Source organism: Odontomachus brunneus, unplaced genomic scaffold, assembly GCF_010583005.1.
Source record: "Odontomachus brunneus isolate Ranch 3 - 2012 unplaced genomic scaffold, Obru_v1 Obru_scaffold_091, whole genome shotgun sequence".
Taxonomy (NCBI): domain Eukaryota; kingdom Metazoa; phylum Arthropoda; class Insecta; order Hymenoptera; family Formicidae; genus Odontomachus; species Odontomachus brunneus.
In genome coordinates, this window is record NW_022639541.1 from 650140 (window position 1) to 674183 (window position 24044).

General features: G+C 38.8%; 1 protein-coding gene across 3 annotated transcripts; it reads left to right on the forward strand.

The window, feature by feature from the left end:
- The first annotated feature begins 1325 nt into the window (after positions 1-1325).
- Positions 1326-23998, forward strand: LOC116848185 (ammonium transporter Rh type A). Of its 3 annotated transcripts, none has more exons than XM_032824013.1 (13): positions 1326-1559; positions 6810-6899; positions 11823-11958; positions 12673-12744; positions 17797-17983; positions 18422-18572; positions 18722-18869; positions 19592-19810; positions 19962-20044; positions 21127-21270; positions 22063-22231; positions 23236-23437; positions 23531-23998. In XM_032824013.1, the coding sequence occupies exons 2-12, from the start codon at positions 6891-6893 to the stop codon at positions 23376-23378; spliced, it is 1461 nt and encodes a 486-aa protein (XP_032679904.1). In that variant the 5' UTR covers positions 1326-1559; positions 6810-6890; the 3' UTR covers positions 23379-23437; positions 23531-23998. The 3 variants fall into 3 exon arrangements, with proteins under 3 accessions (XP_032679904.1, XP_032679905.1, XP_032679906.1); XM_032824014.1 differs by having other exon boundaries at positions 17806-17983; XM_032824015.1 differs by lacking the exons at positions 1326-1559; positions 6810-6899; positions 11823-11958; positions 12673-12744 and adding an exon at positions 16763-17383.
- The last annotated feature ends 46 nt before the right edge of the window (positions 23999-24044 follow it).

Consider the following 24044-nt stretch of genomic DNA (forward strand, 5'->3'; position numbering starts at 1 on the left):
ACTCGCAGGTCGCGATTTCATTTTGAACTCCATCATCTAACGTCGTCTCTCCGCCGTCTATCCAATACCAAGGCGGGAGATGGACCTCGTCACTTGTTTCGTACTTTCCACTCCGCTGCCGATAGAAGAAATTTATAATATCGATATATAAATAAAAATAGTGTTATATTTCTGTGATATGATTTAGATAGATATCGAAGTGGAGAACCTGAAGTCATCTTCAATTTCTTTTCTACTCTTCTTTTACAAAAACTGCCTTTTGTCTCCTTCGGAATTACATACTGTAAAATACAAATTTTCTCTCTCTTTCTCTTTCTGTCCCTCTTTCTCTTTGTAGAGAAATTAACAAACTAAATTTCTGATGCCCGTATTAATAGTTATTACTTGAAAGTCGTCTCAAATGAGACACTCGATTTTGAATTCAGGAATTTAGATGAAAGCTTTTTAGTTGAATTGCGATTGCAAACATAAAAGTAGCATATATATCTTGATACACCTGAAAAAAAAACTTTAACCCTGAATGAAAAGCTCAGAATCTTACATGAGACAAGTTTCAGGTGATAACTATTAATACGGGCTTTAAAAAATTGATTACATCGAAGATTCAATCAAGGTGTCAATACACGTACTTAATTTTGACTATTCCTATTTTGGTCTTTTAAATATAAATAAAGTATGAATATTTAAACTCTTCAAATAATAGAATATATGTAAATATTCAATATTCGCATATATGTTCTCTCTATGTTGGAAGTATTCATATTTAAAAACCAAAACAACAAGAATAACCAGACAGATACGTGTCGATTTGACAGAACTTTGACCTCATGCGTCGAGATAGATTTCATCACTTGTTCTGAGTTTTCCAGTCCACACCGCTGAAAGAAACTTACTGTATGTGTATATATAAATAGGGGAAGTATTGGATTTTTATTTCAGATAAATATCGAAGTGGAAAGAATTTCAAAAGGTACTCCTTTTCTTTTGTTGTTATTCTTTTTTCGCAAAAGGCACTTTATTTCCGCCGTGATTGTTTAAGCTGTGATGGTCGAGCTGAATTTTTCAGGCGATTGATTGTACCAAGGATCGAGTCGCACGATGAAGATTGACACAGACGTTAATTTTAGCTCGCGGAATGATCTCGCTGCGCTCCTGAACCCGCGGATCGAGTGGCGCGTTGCGTTGCCTCTCCTATTTCTGGAAAACCGCTTGTCTTGCGAGTCGCAGACAAGGACGGCGGCGCGGAATTATGTAAAAATGACAATTGTTGGCAATTCCCCGCTGCGAGCCCCCGAGGTTCATATAAGCCGGCCCGATGAACCCGGCCGGACCCTCAGTACCGACGCTTAAACGACGCGGAACGGTTTGCGTCGTCCGTGCACGCGTCCGACTTCTGCTCGAGAGTCCAGTTCAAGTTCGAGATAAAGAGAGTGCTGTCGTATTCGAAGGCCGGGATCGAGCCACTTTTTCCACTCACCGGAACGTCGTTTCACGAAATATTCGCGGAAACGTCTGACACGCGAACGATATTCGGTCTGCCCGCGCGCCGAAGTTGACATGTAAGCTTCCGGTCGGAACGTACACACTTGGCCGCGGAACGATTTTTCTAACGAAGTCAGAAGCGCTGTCCTACAAGTCGTCGCAGTTGCGAGCCACAGCCGTGATCGACTGTGACAGGAGCCGAGGTGACAATACACGGTTTTGTGTAATTGATTTGTGTAAATCTAAATTCTTTTGTTCGAATGGAATAAACCATTCGCTTTCGTATTAGGCTCAAGGGTTCCTTTAAAGTTCTGAGAGAATGTGCACACGGAAAAAAATAATTTGCTGCAACAGCAAAAAAAATTTGCTACATATGGACAGTTAAATATAATTCGCTGTGTTAGCTACTTTTCTTTGCTGTAGAAACCTATTTTCTTGCTCGTAATAACAAGAAAATCTGCTCCTACAGTAAGAAAAGTGGCTCACGTACGTAGTAATTTGCTACAGATGGACAACTAAACTTAATTTACTGCTTTAGCTATTTTTGTTGCAGAAGCAGATTTTCTTGTTATCATAGCAAGAAAATTGACTCCTGCAACAAAGAAAAAGTGGCTAATATAGTAAATTATATTTAGTTGTCAATATGTAGCAGATCTTTTTTTTCCGTGTGTATTTTCTTATTGCTGAAAAATATTTCGTATTAATGTGAAAAATAAAAATTTTAGCACCCATCGAATAGATACTTGCTATTTCTGAGATACTCTTTCTCTCAGTGTATAATAAATGTACTTAAGGGAATGCTGAAATCGATGACGAACTCGAAAATGTCGATAACGCAGAGACGATAATCACTAATAATCACGCTATCCTTTTCGTATTTCTTTTACATGCAAAACTTACGTAAATGTGTGTTGCTTCGTACCGTATTCGGCGGAAAATCTAATCATATATAGAAATCTTTCTGCAAACTTTTCCGTATTCTTAAGCTTTAGAATTCAAATGCGAAGGTACAACAATATTTTTCAAAATTTATCTGAGCGAAGCCAAACTCGCGTTCAGCACATACAAGCTACAGATCTTTACTTTTAGAAGAATGTTGACTTTAACTGACAGCGTCTGATAGGCTGATTTATACTCGAAATTTTGACTGTGAAATTTTGGTCGTTTTTGTCATTCTCCAATTCATTCTCGTATTTTTGTCGTGTAAGAGCATTTGTGATTCTGTGCAGCCAACACAACGTAAACTTTGCAGAAATAAATCGGTTTTTTGTCGGTAAAGATCTCGACTCCAGCAGCTTTTTCTGAATCCTCCGTTGTGACATCAGTCAGGTGTCTCATATACAGTCACCTCGGTCGCTGTCACAGCCAGTCGCTGCGAAAGCCCGTCGACTGTGGTTTGCAATCGCGAAAACTTGCAGCGCCGCCGAGAGAGAATTCATCCGAAAAAATTCCGTCCAAACATTCCGCAACCGAATGTACACGTCGGTCGCCCGGAGAAGCTGAAGAGCCGGCTGCGCGAGAATTCGCTTCGATTCGAGCGCGTCGTAAGGGAGATCCCGCGTAAACAAGCGGCGGCAACCGGCCGGCGCATCACTTATGCATGTATGCAATTGCAAGGCCCGCCGCGCGTCACGCGATCTCGTATTCGGGACGCGAGCTGAGTCGCCTGCAATCGATATGTGGCGACCCTGGATAATCGATCGACCGATCAATCGCGATCTGTCATCAGGTACTGAAACGCTGAAACTGCACCCGATGCTGCACGCCGCCGCCGTCAAATTCGCACGGATTGCTTGTGGGACGGACAAACGCGCTTCAGTCGTACAGCTCTAAAGTCTGACCTATAATGCGCTCTTCGTTCTCTGCTCCGTATTCTTTATCTTTTTCTAGCTAAAGGTTCAAGGTTTGAGTCAGAAAAAGAGAAAGAAACGGGAAGCAAAGAGCACATAGATTAGACTTAAAAGGTATAACACTTGGACATTCTTATTGCTTTGAGCCTTAAATACGAATACTGAAACTTTCAACATAGCGTATATATATTGAACATAGATGTGTTTTTTATCTATATATATTCGACATAAAAATGTAATCGTTATATTTTACCCGAGAAATCGTAAATTTCTTATTATACAACCCAACATTTATGTATTTTTCAACAATATTGTTTTATTATTAGTAACATTTTCGGCTTAAGTGTTACGTTTATTTGACAGAAATGTAATCTGCTGAAATGGAAATTTTGCTGAAGGCAGATTAGACCAGTTACTTGGCATGTTCGATCTTGAAATCGAGTTTCGGTTAAAGTTGTTTCAGATGGATTCTGTTTTTGTTTATTAAATATATATTTTTATCTATGTTGAAAGATTAAATATTTTTATTTAACAATAAGAAGGCTAAAACTAAGAATATGTTTGATTAGATACATGTTCAAGCATTAGTACTTTTGCCTCAACTTTTTCTCCGTTTTGTTTTCCCTCCTCCGTTTCGATGGTATCTTATTTAAGTGCATGAAACTCAAATTCCGATAATTCAAGTTTAAAAAAACTTGCAAGAATAATTCGCAAGATACTTCTTGCGCGTTTCAGAGTTTCTCTTGGAGAAAAATTTATCTTTCTCTGTTGTCGGAATCAACTTCCTCGGGGGAAGGGGGGAGGGGAGATACGGAGCCTCGTAAGAAAAGATCCTGCTCTCTAAATTTGTTCACAACACATTTACAATAAGTGAAAAGCGCGACAGCGAAAATACTTGTATTCATAGGAATGATCATGTTATTTAGTCATCATCGAAGTGGATTTTCTATCCATACCAAGTGAATGTTTCATTCGGTTAGAGCGAGTTTGTACCTGTGACGTAAAATTTTTTCGTGTCACTCTCACAATAAGATAAGGTCAACTTAGAGCGGTGCGAATATCGATGAAAATACTAAAAGCACAGAAAGTTTTAGAGCGCAAGTCATCGAGCGGATTTTTTATTTACGCGAATGAATATTTAATTCGTGCGAATTTATAACCCATGACGCGTTAGATTCACTCTTCAATTCCGGTACGAGAACATCCGCTTGACGAGTCACAGAGTAGTGAAATTCACTCTGCACGGTTTCGACTTCAAGTGACTGGTTACTCTGTTACTCTGACTTTGGAATAGAATCTCACTCGGACAAGTTTCGAGGAGGACTTCGTATTCTCAACCGTGTTTTTTCCAAGTTGAAAAATCCAACTTCTCGTGGGCGCGAGTTCCCTGTGCAAGAAGTTGTGCAAAAGGAAAGAGAGTCGGCCGAATCTCGCAGTGTGCAGTTTGGCGTTTCGCGAAGTACTTCATGAAATTCGGGCAGCTTGTGTGAGCGCGTGTAACGAGACGCGGCCTCGATGTAAACGGGTTTTATCGAACCATTCGTGTCGGAACATGGCCGATATTGTTTATCCTTTTATTCCGTACACGATTCAATTACATCGCGCGCGCGCAGCCTACGCGTCCGATCCGATCCGAGCGTGCGCTCGCTGACCTCGCTGACGTCGCCGTTAAATCACCCCAACGGATATACGCTATTCCCTTAATGTCGATGCGTTTGACGTTCGGTGCGCGTCCGTCTCCATTCGCCGTGTAATGCAAGGCAACCGTGTGTAGTCACGAATGAGCCAACGCAATATTATCTTCCTCTCCCTCCCTATCCTTCCCCCTTCTCTCTCTCTCTCTCTCTCTCTCTCTCTCTTTGAACAGTAGAGAAAAGAAGAAAACAGATAATAGTTGTTATTTGATATTTGTCCTACGTGAGATACTCAGACCTGAACTTGGAGTTAGATTTGAGTTTCTATACTGGAATTACGTCATACATATATGCGATATTATACTTACGTTATATATATATGCGATATTGTAATTTACGATCCAATTGAAGAACTCACTTCTAACTTTGAATTAGAATCTAAGTATCTCATCTGAGGCAAGTTTCAAGTATAACAACTATTAATATAGACATGAGACAATATAAATGCTACTCCCGTACTTCGGCTCATATTACCTCTCTCTCTCTATAAACAGTTGAAAAAAGAAGAGAACAGATAATAGTCGTTACTTAATACTTGTCCTACGTGAGATACTCAGATCTGAACTTGAAGTTAGATTTGAGTTTCTATACTGGAATTACGTAATATATATATATATATATATATATATATATATATATATATATATATATATATATATGCGATATTATACTTGTAATTCACGATTCAGCTGAAGAACTCACTTCTAACTCTGAATTAGAATCTGAGTATCTCATCTGAGGCAAGTTTCAAATATATAATAACAACTATTAATATAGACCTGAGACAATAGTATAAATACTACTCCCGTACTTCGGCTCATATTAACTTGAAATTTCCCTCACGTGATATACTACTCTGCCGAAAATGAGTAAGAAAGAGTATCAGATGTCTAATGACGCTTCTCCTCTTTTGTTCTGAAGAGTTCCGAAGCTCTTCTTTGTACAAAAAAGAGTTCAAGTAGTATCATTAGGTATCATTTTTACCAAGGTCAGACTTGAATTCAGACTTAGTTCTCAAGTTTCCAGTTGATGAATAGTCTACTGCGTGTTATACAAAAAAATTAATGGAAAGAATTTACTTCCTCGCTTTTGGTTTAACATGAGTCTATTTATTGCGACGTTTGTACTCTCGCTGCGAGTAAGTATTCGCAATTCCATACAGCCAGTTATATAAAAACAATGCGAAACACAAAAGCTGCGTTATCAAGCATCCCTTTAATGCGCCGCGCTCGCTCTCTCGTTCTCCTCGGCCCGTCGAAATTTCGCGCGCACCCTCGCACCCCTGCGCGGCAACGGCGGGAAAAGTTGACCGCGTGCGCTCAAAATGCGCGGAAGCGCGCAGGTGATTTATTCGTCGATATCAGATAAACGTTGTCTCTAAACGGCGCGCTCGAACGGCGAAAGTTAATATTTGCACACTGGCGCGTGCTGTATCAAACTGCCCGATAGCCGGCTGCACTACACGGTATCACGGTTCACCGTGTTCCCGTGTATTTATCGCGCGCCATCGTTATCAATTGTTTTCGCGGGCTCTCGACATCATCGCCGCCGCGCCCCGTCCTGTCCCGTCCTGACGCGCGTCCTCGTGTGCGTGTCGCGTTGATGACGATTAAATTTAATACGTCATCATCGGCGGACCGCCGTAACGATGCAATTTGCGAGCGCGGCCGGATAGATCGACGACGACGACGACATAAACGACGGCCCCTTCTCCGCGGTGAATTTTGATGCCGCGATCGAGGGGTGTTCGACGATGAGGTGTCCTCAAAAGTGGTGCTTTTAGCGGGAGGAAGCGGAAGGTCGCGAGCGGGGAGCCAGGAGAGCCAGGTGGTTCGCGCTGTGAATGAACGATTACTGAGGCATCATGGGAAAGGTATTGCGCGTACAGAAAAATATTTTCTCTTGATGACAGTCTTGAAAAATATTCATCATAAATTTGAGAAAAACTTGTTATCATGTACTCAAGAGAAGAATATATTCTGTTTGCATGAACATTGTTGAACTTTACCAAAAGGAAAGTTGATTCGACTCTATAGTATAGTAAGCAAACATTACTGCTAAGAAAAGCAAATATTCAATTTACTTTCTTCTTTTTAAATGTGATTATCTTCGATAAAGGATATTTTCTTAGTCTCCAAATAATCTCTAATAGTCTTCAAATGGTCTCCAATAGTCTCAAAATACTCTTACCACAAATTTTAGAAAGGCTCATTATTACGCTTTCAAAGGAAGAATATTCTTTTTGCAAGAATATTGTCAAACTATCGAGGAAAAAGAAGTCGACTCTGTACATTAAACAAATTGAATTTTTGTTTAATCTGGTATTATCGTTTAAAAAGTATTAGACTTACTAGGATTCAGAATGCATTTTGTATAAGTTTCATGATGATTTTATGATTGATTTGCGAATACGTTAATTTATGAAATACTTGAGACAAGTAACAGTTATTAGAACGCAGTGTGCATTTTTATGCATGCATTGGTAGACATATTGGTCCGTATGATAAGCAATTTCGGATCTTTCAGATAAAACGAGACAATTGTATTTTTATGCTGTTATGATTTCACAAAACAGTGCTCTCTTAAAGTGAATCAGTGAATAGTCACTGACATCAGTTATAAGTATAGCACTGAGCAGTTTCAGTGCTGTACTTATAACTGCAAATCAGTATATATTTACTGCTTTCAATGATGTTTCACTGATTCACTTTAACCTTCCAGCCGTGCTCTGGGTCTTTTTTGACCCAGAGTAGTTTCAAAGTTCACACAGTTTTTGTAATATTCTAAATACAAATGTGATACTTCGCGACTTTTCGAGTTATAGAAAAAATCAGTACACATCAGTACATTATATAAAGTAATTTAGTACATTGTACTAAATTACTTTATATAATGCTAAAATAAACGATATAAAAAAATACATATATGTCAATTAAATACACTGAAAAAAAAGTTTCGTAATACTTATCAAATACATTTTACCATACCATTTGGTGAATAGTAACCAATAATAGTAAATGTTACCAATGTTTGGTAATAATTACAAAATTATTAGTAACATTAACTTTCATATAGTAATATTTACCTATTTAATTAATATTTAGTTGATACTATTTTACTAAATGTAGTAATTATAATACAGACTGGATAATTATTACCAGAAATTTTTCTCAGTGTAATGAGTTCTCACCGTCGGGTCTATTTAGATCCTGAACACGGTCAAAGTATACCCGAAACGAACACGGTTAGAAGGTTAAGAGAGTGCACAGGGTATACATGTACTCTTGCACTTACATACAGAACAATGCGACGAGTTATCCGTTTCGCTGGTAGGTGTGCGCAGTCGTGCGCGGTCCCAGTAGGCCTTGACGTAATGCTCACTTGCGCGTTTTCTTTCCTATGAAGTTCACGTTCCAAATGAGCATTCCGCAGAGCCTACTGAGACCGAGCGCAAAACTACGCGCGCCTGCCAAGGAAACGCATAAGTAATTCCTCGTACTGACTCGTATGTAGGTGCAGCATTCTGTGTAAATGCGCCGTTTTGTCGTCCTTCGCGCGCATTGCTTCATAAAATTATAATGACGTGAGAGTGTAACCGTTAAATTTGACTGGAAAATTTCGAAATTACTTATTGCATTCCGTCCTCCGGCTTCCGTCTACCATCATTTTTCTTTGACTCGTTTTTTGGACTATTTCGACAAATAACGAATGTATTATCTCTTTTATGACAATTTTTTTAATTTTTCACCACTGAAGAGGGTCTGAGTATAAGACCAAAACGCGTGACTTTTTGTATGTCGAATTAATAAATTGCCTCCTCGCTGTATTCAGGATTTCGCTAATATTTACAAGGAAACCCATACAAATGTCCGCCTCCGATTTTCATGAACTTGTAATATATTGTACTTTAGATCAAAATAACAGATACGTTTTTTTATTATATGTGCCCTTTTGTTTAGAGGGTGAAATACCCTTTTGAAGAAAATCGGTTTTTTTTATTCGAAGGAAATATAATGTAAACTATAAGAGATAGAAAAAAATATTTTAAATAAAAGTTGAATGGTTTAAAGAGTACTTTACTTTAAATTATTTTAATAATAATAATAATAATTAGTGGGGGAAATATTAACAAAAAAAATTGTTTTTAAATAATTTCTGTAAAGAACTTTTCAAACCATTCAACTTTTATTCAAAATATTTTTTTATTTCTTATAGTTTTCTTTATATTGCCTTCAAATAAAAAAAAACCAATTTTCTTCAAAGGGATATTTCACCCCCTAAACTTGCGAAAGGGCACATATGATAAAAAACGTATCTGTTATTTTGATCTAAAGTACAATATATTACAAGTTTATGAAAATCGGAGGCGGACATTTGTGTGGATTTTCTTGTTAGATTAGTTGATATCGCATTATAATCTACTATCTGTGCCTGAACTCTCAAAGGCCCTGTATTTTATTCCTGATTTGTTTCAAAAGAGTTCTTTCTTGTTTTAACTTATTGCATTACCCAGTATTCGCGTGATTTTTATTAGTACGTGCTTTTTAAACTGAACTTTAAGTGTGTTTTGCACAAACGAACGGGAGAGATTGGCAAAAACGTAATTTGTCGAAACGGGAATTTGGTTGAAGGAATTGTGCCGGTTAGTTGGCCATACGTGCGACCCTGAAATCGAGTTTGTTCAACTCGATCCGAGTTATTTTTTTCCAAATAGATCGTGTTTTTATTAACTTTGCACAGTGTACACTCGAACGGGGCATGGGCGTTGTCTGTTTTTCTTCCGGCGCGATCAACTCAATGAGACGCGTGTCGCGCGCGCGATCATCGAGGCGAGTCGCCGTGCGAGTGTATGTTAAAAAACGAATCGGGATCGATAATCGTACGGCAGTTTTTCTGCGAGCGGACAGAGAGACAGTCCTCCCCGCAAGCTTTTGTGCCGCATGCGTTAGTTCGCTTTATTGACGTGATCGATTAGCGCCGTCGAATCGAGAAAACGAGAAGAGCGCCGCGATTAAAAGTATTACACAATATCTGATCGCTCGTGATGATACATTCCGTTTACAGCAGTGAATCGCAATAAATATTGATGCGCGCTCGCGCACGATAGAGATCAAATGAAGGTACAGCCGGCACAAGCATGTGTATCCATAAATACTCGCGGATATTAAATAAAAAGGTATGTACACACGTATAAATGGATAGGCCGAGAGGGAAAATTGCGAAAAATATTATTAGGCCGCTTGCGGAAGTGACTCTCGTTGAACTCGTCTCCCTCCCTTTCCGAGCGAGCTTGGAAGCGCGACTCGATGGAAGCTTGAAAATAATTTTTCAGTAATTAAAAACTGTTTCAACATCGATGGATCTTTTTTCCGACCGACCGACTGACTGATTGACTCTCCTTCTGACTAACTCCACTTTTTTAAACTCCAATCGAACGGAATCTCGTATGTTGATTTTCATTTGCCATTACAGAACTCGCGATGAGGAAACTGATACGCCGCACGTTGAACTGATAATATCGGAACGACCAACAAGTGATTTTCTTTTTCGATCGCATGAATTATTTTGCCTCTCACCGTAGCACTCGCGATCAGTACAATTAAATTCCATACAGTTAAACCGTTTTCTTCCATCCACCGGACGTTGGAAAATGTTATATTTACGTTACGGGGAATGTAATTTTCCGCAAAAATAGATTACATTTCAACAACATTGCCTTAATTAAAATGCTTGTTTTTCGCGCTCTTCTGTACTTCCTTTCTGGAATGTCTAAAGATATTTGACGTGAAAACATTCGTCGCAGAGCGCAGAGAAATTAAGCGCGGTCGAGCAACTCGCGAAATATATATGCTAGAAAAATACATAAGAGAAATAGATAGTGTGACAGAGAGAAAGACAGAGAGAAGGAAAGACATGCAAAATAATTCAAGTGACCAAGCGACGTACAGTATGAGTTGAACATCGAGCGTGTTTGAATGGTCCAATCATAAAGTAAAAGAAAGAGGTCGAACTCCGTGAAACGAAACTGGTCCTGATTCGTGTCCCCTAATTGAGAGGGAATCTGCTGAAAGGAATAACTTCTTATGGTTGGGCGTCACTTGTAAAGCAATAAATTCGAGCGAGATAAAATATATTTGTCTCACTTTTATTTCACCAGTCCATCTCTTTAGCTAAAAAGCTACACTGCTGAATAATAGTGAGACAAGTATATTTTATCTCGCTCTAACTTATTGCTTTACAAAGGCGCCCAACTATAAGAAGTTATTCCTTTCAACGGACTCCCCTCTCAATTAGGGAACACGAATCAGGACCACTTTCTCTACTCGCGCCTTATCAAGTTTGATCTCCTTATTTCTTATTTTATGGGTCCGATTCATGGACATAGTATACATGGACTCCGAATTCCCTATGTTCTGTCGTCCAATAGAGTAAAGCCAACACCTAGAAAGAGAACTAGAATAGAGGGGCTATAGTTTTCTTCCTATTTTGTCACTTTTTTGTTGCGCGTGTATCCATTTCTCGTTTCCACAATATTATAGAGCGCAACAACACCCCGACTAGACTGGCAAGTAAAAGTCTTACTTAAATCTTATTGCACACTTTGTCTGTGCAGAAAGAGACAGAGAACAGAGGGGCTGTACATATTGGCTTCTTTTTTTTTACTGTATGTTGAGTCTACGTATATTATATCTATGGTCTCTTTTTACATGTTGGCTTCACTTTTCTAGCCATATGCAGGATCCATGTATACAATGTCCATGGTCCGATTGAGAAACCTTTCTCTCCTCCTACGCAGGGAATGTTTTCGTCGTTCTCCGGCAAGCAGCAGGCGCTGTGGCTGTTTTTGATCGAGATCATCGTTATCGTGCTAATGGGTACATTGATGACGTACGGGCCGGAAGCGAGTGTTAATTTGCACAGAAATCACACAGGTCGGTATACAACGGTACGGCCGCCGTACACGTGTGGCCGCGGCAGGCAAGCAGGCACGCGAGGAACGCACACATTTGCGCTCGCGCGCTCGTGTGTCGCCTCGAAAGTGTGCGTGTACGCCTTAGTTACGCAATAATATAGTTAGCGCAGTTAACGGTTACAAATGGTATGGTGCAACTGCCAGCCGAATTTCCAAACATGCTTATCTCCGCGTCGCGTACGGATACGCGATTTGTGCGTGTGTGTGCGGGCGCGCGCTTGTGACCGAAGAGAGGGAACGATAATGGGGCTCGCGCAGTGATGTAAATTTAATTCTCGCGAAGGGGATCGGACGAACGCGGACGTGTGGCGGAAAGAAAAACGAGGAAGAGCGAAAGGAAGAAATAGACTCTCTGCGAAAAGACGGTTAAAGATTAAGAATTGGAGAACCAGCAAATCTCACGTCTCGCGTTTCCTCCCTTTCTTCTTCTTTGTCACCCCTCTTTTGCTCGTTTTTGCGCTCCTTCTCGTTTTTTCTCTCCGCGAGTAACGTCTCCGCGTTTCACGCGAAGTTTCTCGCGGATCACTCGCGGATCGCGCCGCGCATCCCTCCTCGTTGGAGGAAAGTTGCGGGTAAATCGCGCATACGACGACGGCAACCGGAAGTTTCAGCCGTCGAGAGTTCTGTTCCCGTTCGCGGTCTCGTCGGAAATAAATGCTAATCAAACTTGCAGGCACCGCCGCCGCCACTGCCGGCAAAGCCCAGGACAAGAAACCAGAAGACGACCCATTACGAATTTATCCGAGTGAGTAAATCGAATTACAACGTCACATATTTGTATCTACTGCTCGCGAAGTGAAGCGAGTGAGAAATAAGTGCGCACGTATTTCCCGCGACAATGCCGCAAAGGAAAAGTTCGCACGTGAATCCCATCTGGCGTTAAGGTGCTCTCTCGCGCCGCGTTTCTTCCCGCCGAAAGTAGTTTCCACTTGCTCGTCGCGCGGCGGGAAATAAATAGTGGCGCTATTGAATAACAAAGGCACGGCAACGGTGTCGTTCGTTGTTCCTCGATGAGATATTCTCACTCGGTGCTTCTCTCGATCTCGGTGAAACCTTAACTTCACCGAGAGACGAATTCTGCGATAAATAAACTCTTCGTTCTGCTTCACCGATTTTAACCCCCGCTACGTCTCATCGGGCTATCAATTAACCAGAAGGTTAATTTATTCCATTGAAAGGGAAGGGATTTCCTCTTTGTTCTCTCAGTTTGTTTGCTACAGTTCTGCAGCAAAGGGTAAAAGTCGTAAAATGTTGATCCTCAGTCAATAGCTTGTAAAATAGTAATACCAACAGCAAAGTTTTTATAATGAATAGTACGAGAAAGGAAACAGAAAATCCAAACGATGCTAGAGGGGATGCTGGAGTCGATGACGAACTCGAACAATGTCAATAATGCAGTGACGATCGTCACTAACATAATCACGCTATCCTTTTCGTATTTCTTGTATATACAGAACTTACATGAATGTGTGTTACTTTGTTTTACCATATTCAACGGAAAACCAAACTATATATGTGTAGAAATCTGCAAACTTTTTCGATATTTTTAAGCTTTCAAATGCAGATACGAAAGTAGAGCAGTGTTCTTCAAAATTTTTCTGTTTGGAGCATCCACACTTTCAATATATACAAGCTGCGGAACTTTTAGATTAGGCAAATATTACGCTAACTAATAGCTTGAGATATTACATTAAAAATTTTTCGTCACATATCAAGCAATGTTCTTATTTATTTTTGCACGTACTTTTATTGTGTAAAAATATTTGTAATTCTGTATAACTAATACGACCAATACGAATAAACAGAAAAATATTTACAGAAAAATATGAGTGTTCTGTCGGTAAAATTTTCAGCTTCAGCATTCCCTTAAAAGCGAATTCTTTTTTTTTTATTCGGTATTTTTTACCTTTTTATTTTTGGCTTGTTTGAAGCCGAGGCCACGCCGAGTTAATTCCGATCCACTGCAAATTAATGCGTGTTACGTATCGATTGATTTATCCGCAGATATTTGTAAAACAAGCCGACTGTAACACATATCGCTCTCTCAGATACACGATCGAACATCACTAAACAGCTGCGATTCGCTATTAATAACGGCCCAGACCGGCCGGCTATCCTGTGTGCGTGCCGGCCGATTTATCCCGCGCCAGTCTTCTATCGACGTCAATTAACGCGCTCGTTGCAAATTATATGCGCATGAATTCGTAAGTTTACTTTGTCGCATGTGACATTCCTCCCTTCGCCCTCCTCCTCCTCTCCATGCGATTAGGTATTTAATATCGCGACCAATAATAACGTATGCGCTAATAATACCAATAACCACGTAATCGCACGATATTCGCGACTGTGTCTGGGAGAATTCGCGGGAGCGTGTTTGATTTAAGGGATGAAGATATGATTGCTGATGAAGATCGCAGCAGAATCCCAAACGGCGGGCGGTCGCCCCTCACTGTCAGAGTTGACTTTTTAGTTTACTTATGGGATTTTTGATAAAATGATTGAAGTTTTTAAAATATATTAGAGAGAGGACGGTGATATATATTTTACGTTAATTTAGAATGATATTCAATTGAGATTTATTTTACACAAAATAATCTCATTGTCTCATTTTAAATACATATAATCATATTCTCTGGCACTTAATGTTACAATATATTACATATCAAGTCAATTTATTCATATTTCAGCTTACAGCCAAGAAGTAGGGACTTGGTTTAAAATATTATACCTTAACTCACACATCCTTCCCATGCATACATCCATACCGTCATTCGCCTCTCTATCTAACTCTATCTTTGTTCATTATCTCTTTACCCATTGTCTTCCTCCCCTCTTTATCCTTTCTCCATCTTTCCTCGCTTAATTTCTTTGCTTTTTCTTTTTCTATCCATAATTTTCTAATTGTCCATACTCGATTTTGGACATGTGTGCTGTCTGGGTCTTTAAACCAATTCCTTTCTATTTTACATTCTTTCATGAAGTGATCTATACTATCTCTATCTTTCTCATACAAAATGCATATTTTATTTTTGTCTAGCCAATATTTATTATTTTCTTCCATATTACTACATTTTATCCTTATTAGAGCTTTAATTTCCATTCGTTGTTCTTCTTTCCATACTTTTTTCCTTTTTAAATATTTCAGTTCTCTTCCCTCTCTTTTTATGATATATTACATATATCATACATTATCAAACGATATCATATATTGCCATTTTGCCATGTTTGATAATGATTATTGATATAACGTAATTATTGACATTCCGTAAATTTCTCTTTTCTTTCAATTAGATGCATTAAATTGAAAGTGTTATTGCAGGTTGAAAGTACAAACATTAATGAATGATTAATGGTAAACAGCATGAAATAATAAAAAATTATTTATTTACCAGTGGTAGGTAAATAAAAAGCTTTTATCGACATATGGTCGATAAATAAACATTTTTTTATGATTATATGTAATCATGTAGAATAAAACATTCATTAATGTTTGCATTTTCACATATAAAAGAGTACATATAAATCAGTATATTCAAATCGAAGAAAAAAAACTGGAAATTAAAATCCTTAAGGCAAAGCTGAATCCCAACAAAAAGCAATTTTCTTTTTTCCCGATATTCGGTAAAAGAAGAGAAAGAACAAAAAAAAGAAAATAAAAGTAGGGCGAAGAAGAGATACAAGAAGTGAAAAAATAAAGTATCTGAGATATAATTAACAAAGATATAATTAAGATATAATTAACAAACTTCTTTATCTACGGGCGATAAAGAAACATTAAAATTATTTCATCATAAACTGATTATCATTACCTATTCATTAATGTTAAAAGCGTTTTTAATTTAATGTACCTAATTAGAAGTAAAGAAAAAACTACGAAACAGTGTTATGTCGGTATTTAGTAGCGCTTTAAGTGGTACGCTTGAAGAAGTTGCGCGGAAAAATATTAAATTTTTTTTATTTACTTAAAATATTGTATTTCTTTTAATTCTATTGTATTTTATTGAATTATTTTTCAACTCTTCGTACTGATCTGTATGTATGTACAACACTCAGTATAGTGTGAGGAAAAAATACCTGGAATGTAAAACAATATTCGTTAGGTATCAACAACACATATTAATATACATGTTTTTATATTGAGAAAACGTTTTTTCCAAATAAGAAAATAATATACTTTTTCTTGAAATCATAGTTCCGCATAAAAATGACTGTTCCTTTTATTTAGGTAAATATAAGAAATCTGAATTTAAACAAATACGTTATAAATACATTATGAATCTTTTTCCATATTTTTTCCATACTTTTTCTATATTTTCCATACTTTTTCCATATATTTTCTCTCGATATATGATTAAAATTTCAAATTATTACACGTAAAAAAAACTAGTTTCCATAGCTAAAAAATAGCTATGGCAGATGTGTCACTGAAATAGGGACAGCTAATGTCAATACTACCGAAGCTAAATTTATTCGCTGTTTAAACTTAGGCGCTACAGCGAAAAATATTAGCTGCTAAAAACAAATAACTGTAGTAAATGATTGTAACTGTGGGGCAAACTTCTTTAATATATACATACGATTAGAAATTTAGGAATAACTGCCATTTTCTTAGCTACTTGAAATAATGTGCATTTTTAACGTTACCTAATATATTTATATTTCATAGCGAATGCATTTTAGCTGTCATAGCCAATTCTTAGCAGTGACAGCTAAACGATTAGCTTTTGACTAAGTTTGAAGCAGCTACCGCGATTTAGTTGATATTACTAAGTCATTTTTTTTGCGTAATCGTAATCATTTTTTTGTATCTCGCGTTCATCATATATATTTATCACTGCATTTATCTACGCGTTCATCGCCGCGCAACGTTTCGTAGACAACGTTTTCGAATGATAATATTTCGCAGCGTAATGCTCGCACTGTTCGCTCTCATTTTCACCGTTTTGCGCACTTCTCTTCGTCACATCTCGACCTCTGTCACTCTATGTACTATCTTCATAGACTGCCGATAGATATCACACTTTTACAAAAGAACCTGTCGTCGTTTTCTGCGCGACAGTTCGTTGTTGGTCTCAGCACGCGTGTGGAAAATCCGCTCACGATATTTGGTCATCATCCCTCCCTGTCTACCCTTACTCCACGTATCTCAAACAGATAATTGCGAGCGAAAAGTAAAGAACAGAGTGAGAAGCCGATGTTATTTTAAAACATGAGAAATTACGCGCTGATGCACGCAGTCGTGCTCCTCTCGATCGAGGGTATGCTGCTGTGCTGTTTTATCGCCACGTTCGAATACGCGCCGGAGGCGAATGCGACTAACAGGGATAATACCTACGCGTCCAGTCTCAACGGGCACGCGAAAAGACTGCCGATCACGTACGCACGTAAGTCCAAATAAAAGCAGATGTAATGCAAAATGAGACGGGAAGTGAAAAGAAAAAGGACATAAAGAGCAGAAGGAAAAAATGAAAAAAAAAATCGTAAAAAAGAAAAAGAGAAAGATACCAAGAGTAGCTGATTCGCGCGCATTCACGTCGTTTTGTGTAAAATATTCCATGGTTTACGATTCTTCATTCACGATAATCGGGCCGCGATCGAACGATCGTGACGGTCAATTAACATACGATTAACACGCAGCAAGCCACTCGTGCAAGTATGCGAAGCGAGCTAAGCGAGGCAAGGCAAGCAAATAGCAAGGGCGCCTACTCTCATTAACTGCACGCGAGGCGCATGTCGCTTACAAAAAGGGCTTTTGTTGTTCGGTTCTCTCTTCCTTGCGGCGGTTAAAACGGCACAGTGTATCAAGATGTCCACGTGATGATCTGGGTCGGCTTCGGCTTCCTCATGACGTTCCTCAAGCGCTACGGTCAGAGCGCGACTGGACTGACCTTCCTCGCTGGCGCCGTGCTTGTCCAAGTGGCTTTGATCTGCAACGGCGTGACGGAGATCTTGACAGGCACCAAGGCTTATCTCTCGTTGGAAAGGTCAGTGTCTTAGGTTCACTTTCTCCTCTGTATGGAAACATCGTTTAGAAAAGTGATCTTGCAGTCGTGACGAAAAATATCTGGATGTGAAAAATTAGCTAAGGTGGATAAAAGAAGGGGTTAAAAAAAAAGAAAGGAGTGAAATTGAATAAATTAGAATAAAGTAGCTAGAGGGAGAAGGGAGGGAGGAGGGTATCAAGACTATTATCGAGCCGCAAAAATAGCGGTCGAATTGTTGTGAGAACAAACTGGATGATTCATATTTACTTTCGATTCTCCTGACTGCGTTTTGCAGGTAAGACGTGCCGAAATGATCGGCAGGCCGAGTCGAAATTTTGATCCTACTGTCGATCTTCTCAGTGTTACATTTACGACTACTTTGACATATAATTGTCCGTTAATTATCGAATATCGGCGCGACGTGACTTTTACTTTCAGCCTCCTCGACGCGGACGTCGCCGTCGCCGCGCCTCTCATTTCGATGGGAGCGGTCCTGGGGAAGACGACTTATATGCAGCTAATATTCATGGGAATCGCCGAGCTGATCATGTTCAGCGTCAACAAGTACGTGGGCGAGGAACTGTTCATGGTAAGTTGATTGGTTCCCTCGGAAATGAGTTCCGTGGCGTCGTTAGGCGTGAGGGAAGAAGAGAAGCAAATATCTTCTTCTCATCTCTCTGCTTCTTACCCTGAGATGAGGCCGAGAATGGATGTAATTCGTCGGATGTGTTCGCACAGGCAGTCGACGCCGGCGACAGTATGTTCGTGCACGTATTCGGCGCGTACTTCGGGCTGGCGGTTAGCTACGTGTTCGGAACAAAGAGGGAGCCGAAGGAGCATGAACTCGAGGGTGCGTCTTACCACTCGGACATATTCGCCATGATCGGTGAGTGCGAGAAGCGCCTATCGTCCCTTAGATACAGTTTACGCTCACACGGGAAGTTCGCGAAAATTCCTAAAAATTAGAACTTTGGCAAAAATAAAGTATATATAAATCTAATCACTAAGTTATTTTTCATTTTGGCTTAAAAACAGTTGGAAGAGTGAAAACACTTGTTCAAAAAAAATCGAATTTTTCATATTTTTGCTAATATCTCTGAAAATATAGAAGATATTGAAAAAATGTTAAATAAATAAATTTTTATAAATGTGAGGATAAGGGGAGGCATGGAGAAATAAAAAATACTTTTTTTTAATTGTTGGTCAGATTGGTAAAGATAATCTTTTTCAGAGATATTATCAAAAATATGAGAAATTCGATTTTCTTTGAACAGATGTTTTCATCCTTCCAACTGTTTTTAAGCCAAAATGAAAAATAACTTAGTGATTAGGTTCCTATATACTTTATTTCTGCAGAAGTTCAAATTTGGGATTCAAATTTCAAAATTCAAATTTCAAAATGCAAATTTGGAAATTTTTGGTTTCGCGAACTTCCCTTATTAGTGAGCTGTTGCAAGAGATATATTTTGACTTCTCTGTGAGAGAATTCGTCGGAGAACTTGGAATCTCGAGAACGGTGATGTGCAAGATTTCTCTTTTTCTCTCTTATCGCTCAATATGTATTCTATGTTAATTTTTTCCAGTTTCTTAATAATCAGTGCTCCGCAGGCACGCTATTCTTATGGCTGTTTTGGCCGTCGTTCAACAGCGCGGGTTTGACGGGCGCCGATCAGCAACGCGCGATAATCAACACCCTGCTGTCGATATCCGCCAGCTGCGTGACCGCGTTCGCCGTGTCCGCGTTGGTCTCTAACAACATGAAGTTCAACATGGTGCACGTGCAAAACTCGACGCTCGCCGGCGGCGTCGCCATCGGCACGGCCGCAGGTATTCTTCTTCTCCTCACTTCGCCAGTGACAATTGCCGAAACGTTCAAAATCGCCATTAATATGTGACGAGTCAAAAGCACCGCTAATCAATCGCTGCCCTCCGATCGCACGATAAAATTGCGACTTTCTTCTCTCTCCAATGCACGCAGGTATGATGTGCGAAGGTGTTGGTGCTTTGGCCGTCGGAGCTGTGTCCGGAATTATCAGCGTGCTGGGATACAAATTCCTCACGGTAAGCTGCTTGTGAGTACTACTAAACTCACACCCACACATAACTCTTATAAACCTTATTAACCCTTTCAGGACCATGGGAAATATTTTTCTCCAATATTTTTTTCTAATTTAATAGCGAATAAATAATGACCGACAGTTTCTTTTTGGCATAATGTAAACGGAACATATACGACAGTTTCTTTTTGACATAATAAAACATTTATCGCGATTTTTAAACTGGCAACACCAACAAACCTGAGTTGTCAAAATAAATCGGCGGCAATTGCAAAATTTTTTTTTGTATTTTTCATTCATTTTATAGAATAATAAACTACAAAAAATGATTAAATACTTTTTTCTCTTTCGATTATCTTGTAGACTTATAAAGGCTAAAATTATTTCACCGGCATTTTTAACGAGAGAGTCAGTTCCAGTTTTATTTGAAGGATCTGTAGCAGAAAAAACGATATAGAGATATAACGTAAGATTTATTTAAAACGGAGGACTTGATGATCTGCAAGCATAGTAGAAGCGGGAATGTAACATAAATTTTGAGTCGTAGAAGAATAAAAAATATATATATTCGTAAGAGTGTAAACAGTTGCGATGAGCTGATGGAAATATTATGAGTAACATGCGTAAATCCACACAGAGAAAAATAATTTACTGGCCCAGCAAATTTTCTGCTGGTCTAGCAAAATCTTTTCGTTATTATATAGACAGCAAAAAGATTTGCTAAGAATACTAATCACTATTTGCTGGATATAATTTGCTGAATCTACAAATTATTTTGCTATAAGAAACTATAATGAATTTATATAAGCAATTTTGCTCCGATAACAAATAAATTTGCTAAGGATACATTATTTTGCATCAATAGCAAATTAACGTGATTCTTAGAACAAATACACTCAACAGATTTTTTTCTATCCTGGCAACTACTTCTGCTCTGATAACAAATAATTAGTAAAATTAGTTACGTCAACTAAATTTTTTTTATGTCAGTACATACAACAACGTATATATAGCAACGTCGATTTTGCTAAAACAGCAAAATTATTATTATTTTTCTTCGTGCACAATTCTTTTTCCTCCTTGTAGCCGATGATACAGAAGCACATGCGGATCCACGACACTTGCGGGGTGCACAACTTACACGGGATGCCCGGCGTGCTGGCGGGACTTTTCGGCGCTCTCATGGCGGTCATTGCGACCGAAGCCGTTTACGACTATTCCCTGTACAACGTACGTAACTTGGTCGCGCGTATTAATCGTCCGGTTCCAGCCGTGATTAATTCTCTAAAGTACATTTAACGAGCGACGCGCGCGCGGGAGCCCGCGCGGTACGTTAGTTGGTGGAGCGATCGCGTGAATTTCCGAGTAAACTTTAGCGATAATTACCAAGCCAAACTGATGAAGAAGTGATACGTCGTTTAAGGCCTCCACGCCAACTATGTGGGTCGCGCACACCGCCGTCGCTTCATCGTCGTTCGATACCGCGAGGCTTATTATTAACGCGTTGACTGCCACGGGGATTGTTGCGGGACCTCTTCTCCTACTAGGATAAATCACTCACGGGCTGGTATTTAATCGGATTTTATATTTAAGACCGTTTAAGTTCATCCCTAGATGGTCTACGAATGATTTCATTGGTTACAAAGCATCTGAAAATAAACTTAAGACGATTTCAAATATAAGAACCGACTATGAATACCAGCCACAGTATACTCTCTAAATTTCTTGGAGTGAAAATACTGCCACTCTTGCAATAAGAGTGAAATATTCACTCCAATCGAGTGAAACAGTCACTCCTGTGGCAATATTTACTCTTCATATGAGTGAATGTTTCACTCGATTGGAATGAATATTTCACTCTTATTGCAAGAGTGGCAGTATTTTCACTCCAAGAAATTTAGAGAGTATATAGTTCAGCTTTATCATATTACTTTATCATATTAATCATACCTTGGCCATTGCTTTCATCGTTCTTTAGTTGTTTCACTCTTATCTTATATTAATTGCCAGCATTTGCGATAGGTCTTCCGGGCGCGAGCACCTAGCTCGGGGCAGAAATACGCCGAGCTGCGAGACACGATGCACGATATATCGCCGGGATACGATCGGACGGCATATCAGCAAGCGGGATTTCAATTACTGGCACTGGTGGTCACCCTGGGAATCTCCATCGTTTCCGGATTAATAACAGGTATGTACGTAATCGATTTCTGAATCGCGGAATTACGCGCGAAAGGTAAGGGACAGCGTGGCGATTAATATGCAACGTGTGTTTTTGTGATAAAATGTGTAATTGTACACACACGCACACAGGGCAAGTCACCTAACGTTAGATTTAAACAAGGGACACTACCCAAATGTGACACGCCATTTTTCTTGAAATTCAGCACGCACGTGGCATATGATATGATATTTCATATGTAATATTTTATATCGGTCCGTTTTTTAATTATGCACAATTATTTATACGATTGTTTATGGGTTTTGGACTTGTGGATTTCAGGTTTACGGGTTTATGGGTTTTCGAGTTATGAGCTTTGAGTACATGAGTTTACGTGCTTATTTTTAGGTTTATATGTTTTAGGTTTATACATGTTATAGACTTATAGATATCAGTTTTTACGTACATCGCCACTTCGAGTTTTGTTTAAACAATCATCTAAATAATTGTGCAAATTAAAAAACAGGCTGATATAAAATATCACATATAAAATGTCATGTCATATGCTATATGTGTGTTGAGTTTTAAGAAAAATGACGTGTCACACTTGGGTAAAATCCTTTGTAAGATCTAACGTATCTCTGTATTTGTTTATATTATAGGGAAATGTGTATAAAAAATAAATTGCGTGATTGGAAGCAGTAAATGTTGTAGTGAACCAATCCTTCCGGCTATAGAATTTATTCCTTATTTATTTTTCCTTTTATTAGAATTTATTCCTTATTAATTTACTCCTATAAAATTTATTCCTTATATATTTTTCTCTAGTATAAAAAGCAGCAGATATTTTAGGATTTAATGTTAAGTGAGTCACACACTCTGTACATGTATATTTGGTGCAAAAGATTTGGTATTTTTCTATTAAATGAATCTCTCATTTTTATAAACAGCATAGATATAATTGTGAATTAGGGAGAATTAATCGTGCAACGCGATATCGTTGAATCCGTAACGTTATCCCTCAATTTGCGTAGGTCATCTCATGCACGTGTCGGTTTGCGGCTCAATCCCGGAGGATGAGAAATTCGACGATAAGGCGATCTGGGATCTGGAAGAAGAGACTTTCCCGTCCGGTAACAATCGCGCGGACACCCAGATACCGATGGGCCACATGTAATCGCGAACGCGCATCCTACATGAATTGTTCGGCCACAATGATGGCCTCATTGTTAAACGGTATGTAATTTTGATATGATTTATTTCAATATGATATAATATATATTCGATATAATGTGCACTGATATGTTTTATATGTATTTGTAATCTTAGATCCACCGGCGATCCCCGCGCACTGAACAAAGCGCTGCTGACATTGATATTTGGTCGTTAAACGAAGAGCTTGTCGATCCCACAGCCCTTCATCTTCGTACCGGCCGAGTAGAAAAACGTCTCACATATCAATGTCTTACATCAAGGGCAATTCGCTTTTACGGAGTTACATGGATTTCCCAAACAAGTGGCCTCTCTTTTCGACCAAATTATCGCGATGGAAAAATAGATAGAGTTTATTAAAAATATATTATAGTGGAATGTTATGTGTGTTATATTATATTTGAGAGAAACAAACTTAATATAATATATTTGTGTTTTATTTGAATACTTTATGAAACGAGCGGCACAATAATTCCGCGATACAAACATAAATGAAATGATAGATTGATTACATTAGGAGATTTTATCGGTTATATTTGGAGATTTTTGTTTGAAGCTTGTAAAATTAAATGGTAGGTTACACCACATGTAAGTATGAGTCTATCGGTGTCAGTCACATGGCTTGTCACAC

Excerpts from the sequence above, each read along its gene's own strand:
- LOC116848185 (XM_032824013.1), top strand. Across the intron at positions 11,959-12,672 it reads TTTGCACAGAAATCACACAG|GCACCGCCGCCGCCACTGCC; the intron begins GTCGGTATACAA and ends TCAAACTTGCAG. Across the intron at positions 21,271-22,062 it reads ACGACTATTCCCTGTACAAC|GTCTTCCGGGCGCGAGCACC; the intron begins GTACGTAACTTG and ends CATTTGCGATAG.